This window comes from Lepus europaeus, chromosome 7, assembly GCF_033115175.1.
Source record: "Lepus europaeus isolate LE1 chromosome 7, mLepTim1.pri, whole genome shotgun sequence".
Classification (NCBI taxonomy): domain Eukaryota; kingdom Metazoa; phylum Chordata; class Mammalia; order Lagomorpha; family Leporidae; genus Lepus; species Lepus europaeus.
The window spans coordinates 9661983-9679400 of NC_084833.1; the positions used below are offsets into that span (position 1 = coordinate 9661983).

The 17418-nt window shown below is 51.8% G+C and overlaps 1 protein-coding gene across 4 annotated transcripts in view; it reads right to left on the reverse strand.

The window, feature by feature from the left end:
• Positions 1 to 4010: 4010 nt before the first annotated feature.
• INCENP (inner centromere protein) overlaps positions 4011 to 17418 on the reverse strand; it is a 30035-nt gene continuing 16627 nt past the window's right edge. For 2 of the 4 annotated variants that reach the window (XM_062196012.1, XM_062196011.1), the window contains 8 exons: positions 14333 to 14442; positions 14138 to 14258; positions 13664 to 13786; positions 12649 to 12803; positions 11063 to 11141; positions 10808 to 10915; positions 8296 to 8446; positions 4012 to 6832 (listed from right to left, as the gene is read on the reverse strand). In XM_062196012.1, the coding sequence (XP_062051996.1) occupies positions 6618 to 6832; positions 8296 to 8446; positions 10808 to 10915; positions 11063 to 11141; positions 12649 to 12803; positions 13664 to 13786; positions 14138 to 14258; positions 14333 to 14442 (1062 nt within the window). In that variant the 3' untranslated portion in view covers positions 4012 to 6617. Of the gene's footprint in view, positions 6833 to 8295; positions 8447 to 10807; positions 10916 to 11062; positions 11142 to 12648; positions 12804 to 13663; positions 13787 to 14137; positions 14259 to 14332; positions 14443 to 17418 lie in introns of all 4 variants that reach the window. The other 2 variants (XM_062196010.1, XM_062196013.1) reach the window with 2 other exon arrangements.

Genomic DNA, 17418 nt, shown 5'->3' on the forward strand with positions numbered 1-17418 from the left:
ATTGAGCTTCTGAAATCTCAGGTAAGACAGTAACCTGGATCTCTATAGTTTGCAGTCCCCTCGAAGTCACATTAGTGCCTTCTTCCCTTCCCAAGCCTGCTCTCCCGTCCCTAAACCTTTAACAGAGATGTTTGCATCAAGGAGGCCCAGAGGGAGACAAGCTGCTCTGGCTCTTGCTCAAGCAGAGTTTACCCAGCATTCACTGTGGCTCAGCAGACTCAGTGACAGGGAATGCCCATGGCTGATGGCCACAACCCCGCTGCAACACATGGATTTTGTGCTGCTAAATGCCCAGAGGAGTCAGAAGGAGCTATGCTATGGTCTACCTGATGAGACACAGGAAAAGCCTCACAGAGCAGGTCACCAGCTGTGGCTCAGGAAGAAGTGTGCAGGTGGATAAGGGAGTGGGTTACAGTGACGGGTGGGGCTGGCATTCACGAATGAGTACCACTGAAGCAGCAGGGCCTAGGGGAACCTGTTTCTTCCCCACTCTGAGCAGATGGTGAAGATGGGCCCAGTTCTATTCCCAGAATTACAGTAGGGCAGGCTATTCCCTTCCATGGGAGAATAAATGAAAGAAGCCGAGAAAGTGACTTTAAGCCAAGTTTTTAATTTGATTAAGTCTAATCCAATTGGTTGACTTTCTATTAAAATTCACACTTTTTGAATCCTAAGAAATCTCTGCCAAATACAAAGACACTAAAAATTTGGTCCTGTTTGCTTTTTAAATTTTAGCTTTTAAGTTTAATCCTATGATATTTTATGAATTAAATCTGAAATAGAGTGTGAGGAAAGTTTGGAGATATTTTTAGACATACATATTTAATTGTTCCAGGACAATGTGTTGAAAAAAAATCATGCTTTCCACATTGAACTGCCTTTTGACCTTTGTCAAAAACCAAAGTGATGGTTTATTCCTGGACCCTAAGAATTTCAGAGGCTGGCATTGTGGCACAGTGAGCTAAACTGCCACCTGCAACACTAGCATCCCATATCAGAGCATAGGTTCAGGTCCCAGCTGCTCCACTTACAATCCAGCTCCCTGCTAATGTGCCTGGAAAAGCAGTGGAGAATGGCCCAGGTGCTTGGGTTCCTGCACTCACATGGGAGACTTGGAAGAAACCTCTGGCTCCTAATTTCAGCTTGGCCTAGTCCTGGTCATTGTGGCCATCTGGGGAATGAACCAAAAGATGGATGATCTATCTGTCTCTCCCTCTCTCAGTAACTCTGGCTTTCAAATTAAAAAAATAAATAAATAAATCTTGGGGCCGGCGACGTGGCACAGCAGGTTAATGCCCTGGCCTAAAGCGCTAGCATCCCATATGGGCGCCAGGTTCTAGTCCCAGTTGCTCCTCTTCCAGTCCAGCTCTCTGCTGTGGCCCCGGAAGGCAGTGGAAGATGGCCCAGGTGCTTGGGCCCCTGCACCTGCAGGGAGACCGGAAGAAGCTCCTAGCTCCTGGCTTCAGATTGCCACAGCTCCAGCCATTGTGGCCAATTGGGAAGTGAACCACTGGATGGAAGACCTCTCTGCCTCTCCTCTCTCTGTGTAACTCTGACTTTCAAATAAAATAAATAAATCTTTAAAAACAAATCAATAAATCTTTAAAAAAGAGTTAAACCTTTCTGGGGGAGATTAACACCTTAAGAATATTGTATCTGGGGCTAGCATTGTGGCTTAGCAAGTAAAGCCACACGGTCTATGATGCTGGCATGCCACATGGGTGCCAGTTTGAGTCCCAATTGGACGCTGCTCCACTTCCAATCCAGCTCCCTGCTAATGGCCTGGGAAAAGCAGCAGAAGATGGCCTGAGGACTTGGGCCCCTGCCACCCATGTAAGAGACCCAGAGGCCGGCGCCGTGGTTTAACAGGCTAATCCTCTGCCTTGCGGCACTGGCACACCGGGTTCTAGTCCCGGTTGGGGCACCGGATTCTATGCCGGTTGCCCCTCTTCCAGGCCAGCTCTCTGCTATGGCCGGGAAGGCAGTGGAGGATGGCCCAAGTGCTTGGGCCCTGCACCCGCATGGGAGACCAGGAGAAACACCTGGCTCCTGGCTTCGGATCAGCGAGATGCGCAGGCTGCAGCGGCCGTTGGAGGGTGAACCAACGGCAAAGGAAGACCTTTCTCTCTCTCTCTCTCTGTCCACTCTGCCTGTAAAAAAAAAAAAAAAAAAAGACCCAGAAAAAGTTCTCATATTCTTAGCCTCAGCCTGGCATAGCCCTGGCTGTTGGGGCCATCTGGGGGTGAATCAGCAGATGGAAGATCTCTCTATCGCTTTCAAATAAATAGGTCTTAAAAAAAAAAAAAACTATATCCATGAACATGGTATATATATATCCCATTTAAGTCTTCAATAATTTTTCTCATCAATGTTTTGTGGTTTTTCTCCACACACATCTTTCAGACTGTAAAATTTACCACTAAAATTTTTTGCAATTGTCAACATCATCCTAAATTGTATTTTAATTTGAGAACATATGGCAAATACAAGTTTTTTGTGTGTAAGTCTTACATACTGCAATCAAGCTAAACTGATTTATTTGTCCTAACAGCTTTTTGGTAGCTATCAGATTTTCCAAAAATTATCTCTGAGTTTTAACTGTTGTTTTCCAGTGCTTTTTGTTTGCTTTTTGCCCTGCTGCACTGTCTTACACCCTCTGGTAAAATGTTCACAAGAGTGGGCATCCTTGCCCTGGAGCTGGTAGTAACAGGAATGCATCCACATGAGGTATCATGTTGAGATTTTTGTAGAAGTGCTTTATCAAACTGAGTGAATTTCCTTTGATCCCTATTCACTTAGGACTTTTATGGCAAATTGTTAGTGTTGAATTGTGGTTAGTGTTGATTCCTGCCTCTGTTAACCAAATTGTTTGTTTGCACAGTTAACATAGTGAATTATACTAATAAGCTTTCAAATGTTAAACACTTTGCATGCCTCAGGTAAACCTCATTTTGTCAAGATGGTCTTTTTTTATAAGGATAATTTATTAAGGATTGGATCTGCTAGAACTTTTGTGTTAGTATTTCTGCAGTGTCTGGTGTGGGGGTCAGGGAAATGCTGGCCTCCCAGAATCGAGAACTATTCTTTCCACTTCAGTTGGCTGGCAGAACTTGTGTAGACGTGGTACCATTTCTTTTCCAAATGTGTGGTAACATTTATCAGTACAGCCTTCTATGCTTACAGCTTTCTTTGTGAGATTTTTAACTAAAAATTCTATTTCTTTCATTGATATTGGTGTTTAGGTTTTCTAATTTTTTCTTGAGTGACCTGAGATAATCTGTATCTTCCAAGGAACTTGTGAGTTCATTTCACCTAAACTGTCAAACGTATTAACATAAATTGTTCAGAACAGTTTAACTCCTTAAAACCTCTGTAGTTGATGCCACCTCTCTCATTCCTGGCACTGGTAATTTTTATCTTGTCTTTTTCCCCTGATCAGTCTAGATACAGGTTTGCAAATTTCCCTAAGCTTCTCAGAGACCCAGCTTTTGGGTTATTCATTTCTACAACACCATTTCTCTTTCCATTGTCACTGATTTCTGCTCTTTGCTATTTCTCGTCTTCCATTTTTTAAAAATTTACTCTTCTTTTTCTAATCTCTTAGAGTAGAAGCCAAAAATCACTGATTTGAGACCCTTTGTTCTAACACAGGCATTTAGCGCTATGCATTTCCCACGGAGCCTGTTGTAGATGCATCAGAAGGCACATCAACACAAAAAAAATCATTTGTTTTCTATATACCAGCAATAAGCAAGTAGAAACCAAAGTCAGAAAAATAACACATTTACAACAGCTCCTAGAAAGCAGTTATAAATCTGACAATGTATGTGTAGGATCTGTGTGCTGGTACTGCAAAATGCTGAGGAAACTTGAGCTGTAAATAAACACCTTGTGTTCATGGAGTAAAGGCTCCCTGTCACAAAAATGTGGATTCTTTCCAAATTTGACTTTAGATTTAATGCAATTCCAATCAAAATCTCAGAAGAAATTTTGTACAGATAAACTGATTCTAAAATTCACATGGAAAAGTAAAACCTGATAGAATAGCCAAAATAATTTTAAAAAGGAAAAATAAAGTTGAAGGAATTTCACTACTAGATTTTTAGACTTATTACAAAGCTACAGTAAACGTGACCACATGGCATTGACAAAAGGAGAGACACAGATCAGTGGAAGAGAGTAAGACATCCAGAAAACAGGCCCAACAATATGGCTAATTGGTTTTTGACAAAGAGGCAAAAGGGATTCAGTATAGAAAGGACAGCCTTTTCAACAATTGGTGCTGGACCAACTTAGACATCCACGCATATGCACTCAAACACAAACAAAAACCATAAACTTCACACTTTTAAAAATGCTAACTCAAAATAGATCATAAATCAAAATGCAACAAGTACAAAAATAAAACACAGAGTCTTTGGTAGCTGGGGCGGTAGACCAAGATTTTTTAGTCATGACACCAAAAAAGCACAACCCATAAAGGAAAACAAAATTGATAAATTGAACTTCGCCAAATTAAAAGTCCTGCTCTGTGAAAGACACTGTTAAACAAAAAGATACGCTGCAGACTGGGAGAAAATGCTACAAAGCACAAACCCAACAACAGATTTGTATTCACAGTACAGAAAGATTCATAAACTCGACAGTGAGAAAGAAATCATCCCAATTTAAAAAGGTACAAAAGACTTGAGAACACTCTTCACCAAAGATACACAAACGGCAAATAAATACATGGGAAGACATTCACCCTCCCCAGCCATAGGGAAATGCAAATTAAAACCATGAGGAATGATCACTACACACCTGCTAGAATGGCTAAACGAGGAAACACTGACAAAACCCAGTGCTGCAGACACAGAGCACCTGGAATTACCTTTCTGCTGAGTAACAACCTTGTCTTGAACACACTGCATCAATATGCACACAAAAATATTTTGCTACTGGCTTTTAGACAAAAACAACTCATCAGCTTACACAACTATCCATTCAGAACATAAGGAACAAATGTAAGTTGGGTACCATATTCCAACCAACCATAAGTGCTTTGCTTTGCATTGATAGTGCCCTGAACACGATTTGATTCCCAAGTCAGGAAGATGTTTAAACCCGTCTCATATCAATGGCATCGGAGGGTCAAGGTGTGATCCAACTGTGGTCTGAAGGCAAGGTCTTTGGGAAGTGACTGGATTGGATTAGTTGCTAGTGTGGAGTCGCCAGGATCTTTATACAGACACGTGGACAGGGACAGATGAGTGAGCTCCAGGTCTCTGCTCACCGTGTGGTGCTCCCTCTGCACTCACTCCACCATCCACCTCCATTACCACCCGCAAACCAGTGAGGCTGCCCACCTTGGACCATGAACCTCCAAAGCTGTCATCCAAAATACACCTTCCACCTTCCTAAGAAGTCCCTCTCTGGACAAAAGGCTTCCTAAAACAGGTAGAATCTTCCAGACTCCAGTCTACTGTTCTGTGTTCATTATTTTCTCACTTATTAAAGGCTCTGGTGTTTAGCCTTTATTTTGTCCTAAAGCAAGGGTCAGCATGCTTTTTCCGTAAAGGTTCAGATCATAAATGTTTTCAAGTCTGCAGGCCACCTGGCTTCAGCTGCATGACCCATCTGCCCTGGAAGCAGAGCATCTGGAGGTAACCGGTGAAAAAGGACAAGGTTTCTATTAAGTGTGTTCCAAAAAACTTCAGAAAGCTGAATGCAGCTTGACCTGGCCCATGGGCTCTGGCTTGCCAGCCCCTCTTCTACGGACAGAGCAGCAGAGGGTGTGCACTGAAGAACACAGCAGGCAGCTAGTGGGCAGGACCAGGGCCAGCTTTCACTGGCACTAAGCATTGAGTTAGTGGCTGTCTGCTTGGTTGGGGAAACCTCTCAGCCTGCAAGCACTGGTCCCAAGATGGTTCTGAGGGAACCCCCCCTTTTCTAAGTTCAGCCATGTTTCAGCAGTACACACAGACTTCCTCAGGTTCCTTGACCACCCATGCAGCAAGGGTGAAGCTTGAGGAACGACAGAGCTGTCAAGATCCAGGTCGCTCCCAGGGGACAAGCTCCTCTTTACAAACAAGGAGCACCCAGAAAAACAGGAAGCACCTTCACCTGCTCCATCATGAAAGGAACAGGTGTGCTTTTCCCAGGGGTTGTCCAGGCACCCGGATTCCCGCTGCATCACTATCTCTGGGGGTAGGATCTCCCAACAGGCGACCTTGATGCCCCCCTCCAAGTGGCCCACAGCTGCAGGGCGTGGTGCTGAGGCCCCCCAGTTTTCACAATACCCACGGCAGGCTTGAAGGAATACACTTTATTAATCTAGCTCTCAAGACACTAGAGACAAAAACTCAGCTGAATTACAACCTATTTACAGAGTGCTGCCTGTGGGCAGGCTGGGGCTCAGCCTGGTTCCTCCCCAAGCACCCACCACACCCATCCTCCAAACAGGTCTGGAGCCACCTTCCACCTACAGCAGAAACATCTGGCACGTGGAGGACATTGACATAAAACTGACCAAGCCCTCAGCCTGGCACACCAGGCGGGCCGACACCAGACCGACACAGAGAGAGACAGACGGACAGCGACAGGAGCAGAGACTGCCAAGGAGGCCACAGCCTGCCTCAGTGCTTCTTGAGGCTGTAGGTCAGGCTGCCAGGGACCCTGGGGCCCTGCAGAGGAGGTGAGTTCCAGACAGCAGAGCTGGTGCGCTTGTGATAACGGGGCTTGCTCTTTTTGAAGATGTCCTCCAAGTCCAGTGGGAGAATGGCTCCAAAGAGCTCCAGAAGGTTTGGGGGGTGGTAGTACTGGTGGACGATGGCCTGGCTGAGCTGGGTGCCTGCAGGGGCAAGTGGAGGTCCAGGTCACTCTCCATTAGCCTCCTATCCCTTCCCTGCTACCCACAGTGCCCTGGCATCCTCTTCACCCCTGCCTATCCCAACCCCCAAAATCAGCTCGTCTTCCAGAGCCCTCCCCCGCCCACCCACACCAAGCATAGGTAAAGCTCTTATTCACATCCTTACTGCCAGCCTCTTGCAGACAGACCACAAGAGCTCACAAGAGCCAGGCTCTCGGCTGACCTCTCCACCACATGAGGTCACTGTCCTCACCATGACTGGGACGCAGGGGCTTTCTTCTCCCCAGAGGCCAAGGCTAATAACCGCAGCCCCGGCAGAAAGGCGAGTTCATCTCCAGAACTCGAGCACGAGATGCTGCTCTCGACCTCCCTGTTTGCTGCTTCTCATCACAGTGCAGCCTGACAGACGCCCCAGGCCAGGGCCGTGGGAGGGCACTGCTCCACCAACGAGGCTGGGGAAGGCCCTAGGGTGTGAGGGAGCGGGAACCTGCCCTCAGCACTTGCTCTGTACCAGGCGCTGCTAATTCGGTTCTTTTTCAATAACCCTTCCTGGCTAGGTCTCAGCACCCCGTGCTGTTTCAGCAAAGCCACCCAAGGTCAGCCATGATTAGGTGCTATTGCTGCTGGCCTGACTCTGCAGTGACACCTGCTCACTGCCACTTCCCAAGCGACTTAACACTAGTCACTAGGGAGACCAAGCCGGAATCCAGTGACTGAGGGGCTCGAATGAGGTGAAACCCATACCAGCAAGCCGTCCTCTGTAGAATGTTGATCCCTATGGGAATTCCAGGCCCTTCTTTCTGGGGAATCTGCCTCCCACTGCAGCCTGTACTTCAAAAAATGCTGCAAAGCACCTACTATGTGCACTGATGCCTACTCCCTCCAGCAGCACCCACTGTGTGCCAATGCCCCTGCTCTATCCAGCAGACCCCACACCCAGGTCTGAGACAGCACAGTCTCACTCGCCCACACCCAGTTTTAACGCTGGGATCTGTAAACTCCTGCATCAAATCCTGCTCAAGTGCCCCAGGCCTCTCCTCATCCTTGCTACTTCCCCAGCAGGATCCAGCTCTCAGCATTCTGCCTACATCCAGTTACCACTCCCAGCTCTACTCCCACCCCAGGTGTTTATTTGGGTCCAAGTTTCAACAGCCCTGCTGGGCAAGACTCCAAGGAAGGGCCTCAAGTTCATGTCAGAACACCCAGAAGTGGGTCTCACCTAGTCCACCCGCACAGGTCTCCTCCTCAGATGAGCTCTCAGGCCACAGGACACCACACCCTCCCCAAGGCCTGAGGCAGGCTCACGAGGCTGATGCCTCAAGCCACCAGCCCACAGCACAACAGCCTCCTGCCACCTGCAGTAGCCAAACCACCACCCTCAGGCCCCTGGAAGGTGAGGACGGTCAAGGACTAGAGTCTCCTGGGGAGCTTCGGGCCCTGCTTACCTCGGGCCCAGGTGGGGATGGGCTTCCGGGGATGGGCCTCGTCATCAGTGGAGTCATCGCTGTTGAGGTCCATCCCATAGTTATCTGGGTTGATCTTGGGGGGAGCCCTGTGCCCTTGTGGAGTCATCTGATACGAGGTACAAACAGGAGACTGAAAAAAAACCAACATGGCCGTCATCTCCTCCTCTGTGCACTCCTGCAACTCTCACGGCTGAGGGCACTGGAGCCCGTGACCTCCCCTCATTTCACATGACATTAGGAGGTTTGGGAGCCGGCGCTGTGGTGTAGAAGGTGCTACCACCTGCAGCACCAACATCCCACATGGGCACCAGTCCAAATCCTGGCTCTCCACTTCCAATCCAGCTCCCTGCTAAGGTGCCTAGGAAAGTAGAAGATGGCCCACCCGCATGGGAGACCCAGAAGAAGCTCCTGGCTTCAGCCTGGCCCAGCCTTGGCCATTGCGGCCATTTGGGGAGTGAACCAGTAGACAGAGTCTCTCTCTCTCTTTCTCTTTCTCTCTCTCTCTCAATCTCTCACCTCTCTAACTCTACCTTTCAAATAAATAAATAAAATCTTAAAAAGAAAAAAAAAGTAATAAAGAAAGAAACTAGAGTTCAGGGATCACTCTTTCATTGTAAGAAGTCACAGAACACACACTACTCAGTAGCTTCCTTTTTCATGTTACAATAGGTGGCAAATTTTCTTCCAGGGGGCCGGCGCTGTAGCGTAAGCAGGTAAAGCCACTGCCTGCGGTACTGACATCCCACATGGGCATCAGTTTAAGTCCTGGCTGCTCCTCTTCTGATCCAGCTCTCTGATATGACCTGGGAAAGCAGTGGAGGATGCCCCTACACCCACATGGGAGACCCAGAAGCTCCAGGCTCCTGACTTCAGATCACCCAAGCTCCAGCCGTTGTAGCCATTTGGGGAATGAGCCAGAGGATGAAAGATCTCTCTCTATCTCTCCCTCCTCCTCTCTGTCTATAACTGTACCACTCAAATAAAAAAATAAATAAATCTTTTAAAAAAAGTTTTTTTTCTTCCAAGTCAGCAAGACAAGACTCACTTCCTTTGGTACAACTCCAGGAGACTTCAGGAATCGCAATTTCATGTCCATCAGACATGAGCATTCAGCAAACTCCCAAGTTTTCAACATCTTTTTTTTTTTTTTAAGATATTATTTATTTTATTTGAGAGTTAGAGTTACAGACAATGAGAGGCAGAGACAGAGAGAAAGGTCTTCCATCCTATGTTTCACTCCCCAAATAGCCGCAACAGCCGGAGCCGCACCAATCCAAAGCCAGGAGCCAGGAGCTTCTTCCCAGTCTCCCATGCGGGTGCAGGGGCCCAAGGACTTGGGCCATCTTCTACTGCTTTCCCAGGCCATAGCAGAGAGCTGGATTGGAAGAGGGGCAGCCAGGACTAGAACCGGCACCCATATGGGATGCCGGCACCACAGGCAGAGAATTAACCTACTGCACCACTGCACCGGCCTCTCAACATCTTACCTACATTGCCAGGAAAGCCCCTGCCCACTCCATGTTTTATTTGGTAATGGCACTGAACTAAAAATAGCAGAAATGATCATCAACAGGTGCTAATAACATCCCAGTACAATTAACTGGAACATAGCCACCAAAAATTAGCAGTTTACACGTGCTGAAACAGAGAGACGTCCACAATACGCAAAGGAAAAAGAGAATCCAAGCTGCAAGTGGTATGTTTGGTCTGTGCCCACGTGTGCAGGTATCGGAGTCCATGTAAACACTTAATGGTCATCTCCACAAACACAGACACTGAGCTTGGTAGTTTCTCCTGTGGGTACCTTTCCAACTTTCTATACTCTTTTTATAACATTTAGTTTGGAATTTTTTTTAACAACAAATTCTACCTTCAGAATAAGAAAAAATATACATGCACAACATATGTACAAAACATAGTACAGGGGCCAGTGCTGTGGCGAAGCGGTAAAGCCACCGCCTTCAGTGCTGGCATCCCACACGGGCACCAGTTTGAGCCCCAGTTCTTCCACTTCCGATCTAGCTCTCAGCTATGGCCTGGGAAAGCAGCAGAAGATGGCCCAAGTCCTTGGACCCCTGAACCCATGTGGGAGACCTGGAAGAAACTCCTGGCTCCTGGTTTCAGATCAGCGCAGCTCCGGCCATTGCAGCCAATTGTGGAGTGAGCCAGTGGATGGAAGACCTCTCTCTCTTTCTCTCTACCTCTCCTTTCTGTGTATAACTCTGACTTTCAAATAAAATAATAAATAAATCTTTTTTAAAAACTAGTATATACAAAAACTACAATATGTATAAAATACAGAAAAGTAGAAATTATACTAAAATATAGTATGTATAGAAAAATGGTAAAAACCCCCATTGGGCCAAGAGCAACTTTCGTATTTCTTAAGGCCCTAACACATACAGCTGGCGCCTGCAGCTACTGGGAAGCTAATAAGCCAAGAGGGGCCCTCCCCACCCCGAGCCCTTCTCGTCTGAGGCCCAGGCCTCACCTGCACGTCCATGGTCACATTCAGGCCCTTGCTGGCCCCCGCGGCTTCCCTGGCTTTCTTCTCCTGCTCCTCCTGCAGCCTCCGCTCTGCCAGACGCTGCTGCTCTTCCTGGGACACAGCCAGCACCGGTGGTAGAGGTGGGTGTGCCTCCCCTTCTCCCACTGCCACCCACGCAAGGCAGGCCAGGCAGCCCCCCTTCCCAGGGCACAGCTCACTGTGGAACCCGCCAGGAGCCGAACCCTCAGCGCTCCTCACCTTCTTCTTCTTCTCCTCCAGTTCCCTCTGCAGCCGCTCCTTCTGCAGCTGCAGGGCCTTCTCCCTCTCCTGCAGCTCCCTGAGGATCCAGAGAGAAATGTCAGAGCCCTGGTCCTGTTCCCATCCCTGCCAGGGAAGCCAGGACCCACACGGCATGGACAGCAGAATGGGCACATGGGCCAGAGGCAGCGTGCAGGGCGCACAAGCCGGACCCCGGCTTTGGAGTTGGCCAACACGCGACCCTGCTCTTCCACACAACCTAGGTCTCTGAGCCTCTCTCTTCTTTTTTCTTTTATGTGATGTGGACTACAGCACCTTTACTCCAAGATAGTCCTAAGAATCAAATGGGACAGTTCGTGCTGCCCTCTACAACACCCTGTCCCACAGGGCAGACACTTGGCTCCAAGCACGAATCAGGACAGGGGCTGCGGACTTCCGAGCTCATGACCTTGAACAAGGCATGGACCCATCTGACTTGCTTCCCCACTGTCAGGGACAGCTGATGGCTCCGACTCCAGTGGGCTTCAAGCAAGGATTAAACAAGGAAACGTGTACTAAGAATGTAAGCCAGTACCCACCAAAGCTGTCCATCACGACCATCACTCTGCTGACCCCTCACCCCCACCCCCACTCAGGCCCCCAGCACTGCCTGGCACCACCCACTGCTTTCAGCCCCCCTACCCTCCTGGCCAGACTCCTATTTCTGACTGCCCACAGGACCAGGGACACTTGGGTATCAACAGGCACAGGAGATGAGCTGACACAGCCTGCCCTCTGGCTACGAGTCCTTTCGCCATGAAGCCTGATTCCCGAGACGGAGCAGCACCAATGACAGTGCTGGGCCTGCGGGTCTGCACACCCAGGGCACTTTGCTGTGTCTGTACTCACAGCCACAGGACCCCAGGGGTCTCCTGGCCAACACTGGGTGTGGCTCCTGGATAAAGACTTCTAAAACCAGCAGTGGGACTACTGTCTGCCCCACAAGGACCACTGTGCTGGAGAACTGCAGGTGCCAATCAGGGACCACCTGGAAGTGTGGGGGGCAGGAAGTACCGGGGCCATCATGGCCAGGGGAGGTACACGTAGTCAGACAGTGGCCAAGGTTGCTGAGCCCCCGGCACAGCTCACAAAGCTCTCTCCTGCCAAAGCGCCCATGCGGACCCCACTGAGAATGAGCTCCTCCTACCAGACCCCGCCCGCGTTGGCTGAGGAAGGCTCCAGGCAGTCAGCACATCCACTGGAGGCAGAGCCAGACAAGATCCTGAGGAACCCCACCCACCATCCCTCGACTCTCCCATGGCCAGTTTGCAACCCACTCAGACAGTCCATCGGCCGCCAGCAGCTGGGTCTGGAGCTTGGAAAAAAGCCGGCAAACCCCCAGGTGAGGGCGGGGGCTGCACCTAGGCAAGGGCCGCATCTACCCACCCTCACACAGTCAGGGGGGGCCCGGCCGGCGGCCGCCCTCACAGTCAGGGGGAGCCCGGCCGGCAGCCGCCCTCACACTCAGCGCAGCCCGGCCGGCGGCCGCCCTCACAGTCAGGGGGAGCCCGGCCGGCAGCCGCCCTCACACTCAGCGCAGCCCTCACCTCTCGGCCTGCAGCCGCTCCTGCTCCCTCCTGCGCTCCTGCTCGCGCTGCTCCGCCAGCCGCCTGGCCTCGGCCGCCTTGCGCAGCCGCTCCTGCTCCTCCTCCTCCTTCCTTTTCTTCTGCAGCAGCTCTTGGTGCCTCCGCTCCTCCTCCTCCTGAGTGGGAACAGGGCAAGGTCAGGATGCTCTGGCCAGGCCTGGGCGCAAAGGGAGGGAAAAGCGGGCAGCAGGAGGTGCAGAGGGACGGCTCCCACCCAGCAGCCGCCACGGCAGACGACGGTTGGGGCTGGGCTGCAGGATGCCCCAAGCAAGACTGCAAGAATCCCCAGGGGCCAGCCTGAAAAGACATCTGCCCCGACGTCTGCAGGCAGTGAACTGACCCGGCGTCAGACTCTCGAGCTGGGTGAGACTGGGGGAGCCACTTAACTCGTGCAAAACCAGGAACGCAGCACCCACACCCCGGGGAGCTGCCGGGTCTGCACACATGACACACTTGGCACAGGGTAAACAATACACCCTAGTTATCAGTGGCACAGCACTTGGAGTGGGACGGTTCCCCTACTCTCACAGGCGGAGCATCCCGGGACAGATCATAACAGCAACCGTGCGGAGAACACAGCATTTGCCAGACAGTGCCCAACCACTACGCACACTTACACATTTAGCCATCACAAGGACTCCATCGGGTTAATACCACTGCTACACGAAGTAACAGAGCACAGAGAGGTCGAGTGACCTGCCCAAGGTCACACAGCTAACAAATGGCAGAGCAGAAATGAGAAGCCTGGCTCCAAGCATGCACTTTACCCTCCAACTGCTGACTGCAGACCACGAGAGGCAGACTGTTGTCACCATCCCTGCCCCCGAGACTTTGCTGGATCTCCTCTGGGCTTAAGGCAGCAAGAGCCACCAGGATCAGTCCTCACAGCAGGGTGTGCCCGGCAGGGCCTCCTGGCACTTCCTGGACGGCGTGGCCCTCCTGCTCCACCCCTACCTGTGGCCACCTGCATTCGCACCTGTTGCAGCCACCGGAGCCTACGGGCCTCCTCCTCCTGCTTCCTGCGCGCCTCCACCTCCTCCATCTTCTTGGCTGCTGCCTTCCTTTTGGCTTTCTCCTCGGCCAGCCGCTCCTCCTTGGCCTGCAGGGCCCACCCACGTGTGCTCAACAGGGCAGCCCCTCTAGGCTGGGGCCTGGAACTCAACACGATGGGCACCCCATTCCCTGGGCACCCTGCTCACCCCCCGCCCCGCCACAGCCCAGGGGGAGGGCACTGGAAGCCAGTCCTGCCCAGGAGCACCTGACCCCATCTCCCTGCCAGGAGCAGCCAGGAGACCCACGGCAGAGACCTTCAACCCTCAGCGTGCCCACAGGGAAGGCAGCAAAGGGGTGCAGGGTGGCAAACTCCAAGCAGCCCACTGGGTCCACTGAGTCTCTCCGGCCCAGGGGCACGGCCCCCGCCGCCCTGGCCGCCAGCAGCCCAGGCTCACACCTTCTCGGTCTTCTCGTCGATCTGAGCAAACTTCTGCTCGATCTGCTTCTTCTTCTCCTCCTTCATCTGCTCCACCCGCTCGCGGGCCTGCAGCACCTTGCGGAGGCGCTCCTCTCGCTTCCTGCGGGGCACAGACCGGTCATGAGGAGCCCGGCCGCGGCAGGGCGAGCCGGGGACTGGGGCCGGGCCACTTACAGCTTCACCTCCTCCAGCCGCCGCCGCTTGTCCTCCTCCACCTTCTGTCTGCGCAGCTGCTCGGCCTCCTCCTTCCGCCGCAGGTTCTCCAGGCGCTGCCGCTCCTTCTCCTTGGGGAGCAGGGGACGTTGGGACGTGAGCGAGGACAGCGCTCTGACCCCAGCAGTGCCCCATGGCCCTCAGCCAGGCGGGCAGCAGCAGCAGAGCACTTCTCACAGGCATCGCTCCTGCGAGCCCTCTGTGCCCACCTGGGCCAGCCCTGCGCCTTCAGCCTCCCCCAGTGCCTCCAGAAGGCCTGAGTCACCAGCGCCCTCTGCTGGGCCCTGCCAAGCCACGGGCAGCACAGACACTCAGCTCAGAAGGATGTGCTGATTGTAACTCCACACATTGTCCCACTGAGAAGAGAATGAAGAATGAGATTGGGAAGGGACAGCAGGACAGCTTCAACCGTCCAGGTTAATGCTCTGCTTAAGGAGGTTCTGGGTACCCAAGGGTGGGGCCAGCGCTGAGGCATAGCAGGATAAGCTGCCGCCCATGACACCAGCAGCCCATAGGAGCACCAGTTCGAGTCCTGACTGCTCCACTTCTGCTACAGCTCCCTGACAATGCACATGGGAAGGTGGCAGAAGATGGCCCAAGTGCTTGGGATCTTGCCACTCATGTGGGTGGCCCAGATGGAGTTCCAGGCTCCTGGCTTCTGCCTGGCCTAGTCCCAGTCATTGTGGCCATTTGGGGAGTAAGCCACCAAATGGAAAACCTCTGTCTCCCGCTCTCTCTGTAACTCTTTCATATAAATAAATAAGTCTTTAGAAAAATAAGTAATAATTATTACACTTCACATACAGAGTGAATGTCTCTTACCCCAAAGGCTAAGTCCCAAAAGAGTTTCAGTTTTGGGGATAACTGCATGGACCTTACCAGTCAAACATCCCTAATGTGAAAACCTGAAAAACCAAAATGCTCCAACTTGAGTACCACGTTGTGCTTAGATACACACACACTCTTTTGTATATGTGCATTATTTCCTACGAGTTGGGAAAAAAAATCAAATCAAATGAAGCCAAACGCTAACCGAGATTGCCACAGAGAGACTGACTTTATTTTCCAAACTTCCTGGGCTACTGCTACACTAATGCTAAACCCAGCTCTTTAGAACAGCAGCTGGCTGTACAGCAGACTGATGCTGGCACCCCCTCCTGGGCAAATTCACAAAGCCCCGAGGGGCAGGGCCACAGCAGCGAGCCAGCTGCCGGCACAGGCAGGGGTTCTGGTCAAGGACACCACTGGTGCTTTCGCCTGAGTGATCTTGTGCGGGCAGTGGCGGCCTGGAGGCCTGCGCCCACCATTCCAACCCGGCTCTCACCTCTGGCTCAGCCTCATTAGCAGCCTCGCTCTCCCTATGGTGGTCACTGGGGATTTCTCCCTGGCCGCTGGCTCCTGGCCCCGATTCAGGAGCAGAAATCTGGTCCCCGCCTGGAGATGGGGAGGACACTCCAGTTACAGAGATGGAGCGGACGCTCCACCTGTCTCTCCACTGCACCTGTCCACACACCCTGGACAGAAGCAAGGAACAGCTATCTGAGGCCTCTGAAAAGCAAATGCAGGCCGGCGCCGCGGCTCACTAGGCTAATCCTCCGCCTTGCGGTGCCGGCACACCAGGTTCTAGAAACCGGTCGGGGCACCGGATTCTGTCCCGGTTGCCCCTCTTCCAGGCCAGCTCTCTGTTGTGGCCAGGGAGGGCAGTGGAGGATGGCCCAAGTCCTTGGGCCCTGCACCCCATGGGAGACCAGGAGAAGCACCTGGCTCCTGCCTTCGGATCAGCGTGGTGCGCTGGCCACAGTGCGCCGGCCGCAGCGGCCATTGGAGGGTGAACCAACGGCAAAAGGAAGACCTTTCTCTCTGTCTCTCTCTCTCTCACTGTCTACTTGCCTGTCAAAAAAAAAAAAAAAGCAAATGCAGCAGGCAGACTGGAGAAGACCTGACTTTTAGACACCAGGGAGTTCACCAGGTTTTTTTCTCTTGCAGCCTAAACTCAGAGCAGCCTGAAACCCCAAAGGGGTCAGCAGGGCACAGACAGAGAGAAGGCTGGGGAAAGCCCTCTGGTGCTGACTCAGGGAGTGGAAGGGAACGTCTGTGCTCAGAGAGGGCCAAAACCTCGTTTCCGTATCTTTCTCTTTTCCTCTTTCCCTGGCGGCCTGGCCCACAGGCAGCCCCACGGCCACGGGGCAGCAGCAGTCACAGGACGCTGCAGAGGCAAGACTCTGAAGCAGAAGCTTCCGCTCCAGACGCTGACGCTGTGACCCCCGAAGTCTGGGCCAAAGCCTGTTTGCTGCTCTTTTCCCTACTCCCTGCCAGGGGCCCTGGACGTGGCAGGGAACACACGGCAGAGCAGGGTCACTACAGCCCCAGCTGTAGGACACGAAAGGGAGCCCCCAGAAAACCACAAAGTCCTGGAGAGACCAGGAAGGGATCCCATAGGTTACCGGTGAACTCCTGAGCTCAGCTCCAAGCTGCAAATCCAAGGACCTGAGCCTAACTATCACACCAAAAACATGGAGAACCAAAGGAGCAGACCCCTGACAGGAGCAGGGCCCAGACCAACTGCTGAGCGGCACGCATACCAGAGACTGACCCAATGCACAGCAAGGGTGTTGCTGTGGGAACCACACCCCATAGAAGCCAGGTTGGAATCCACCCAGGTCAACTGCTATTCAACTGCAACGTGCATAAAAATATGAACATTCTCCGCAAGATTTAAACAAGACCCCGGTCTCACAGCACAGCAGCTCAAAAGTCAAGGACACAATCCAGAATGCACAGAACCAGGGAAACCTCAACAGGCATGGGAAAAGGCAATGAGCAGACAGAGTGGCCGGGGGCAGAGATGCCGGAATTATCTGATAAAGACTTTAAAGCAGCTCCTACAAAAACGTCCTTCAGACATTCTTAACACAACCAGGAAAAAATTTCAACATAGTAACTGAAGTTTTAAAACCCAATGCATGGGGGCTGGCACCGTGGTACAGTAGGTTAATCCTTCACCTGGCACGCCAGCATCACATATGGGTACTGGTTCTAGGCCTGGC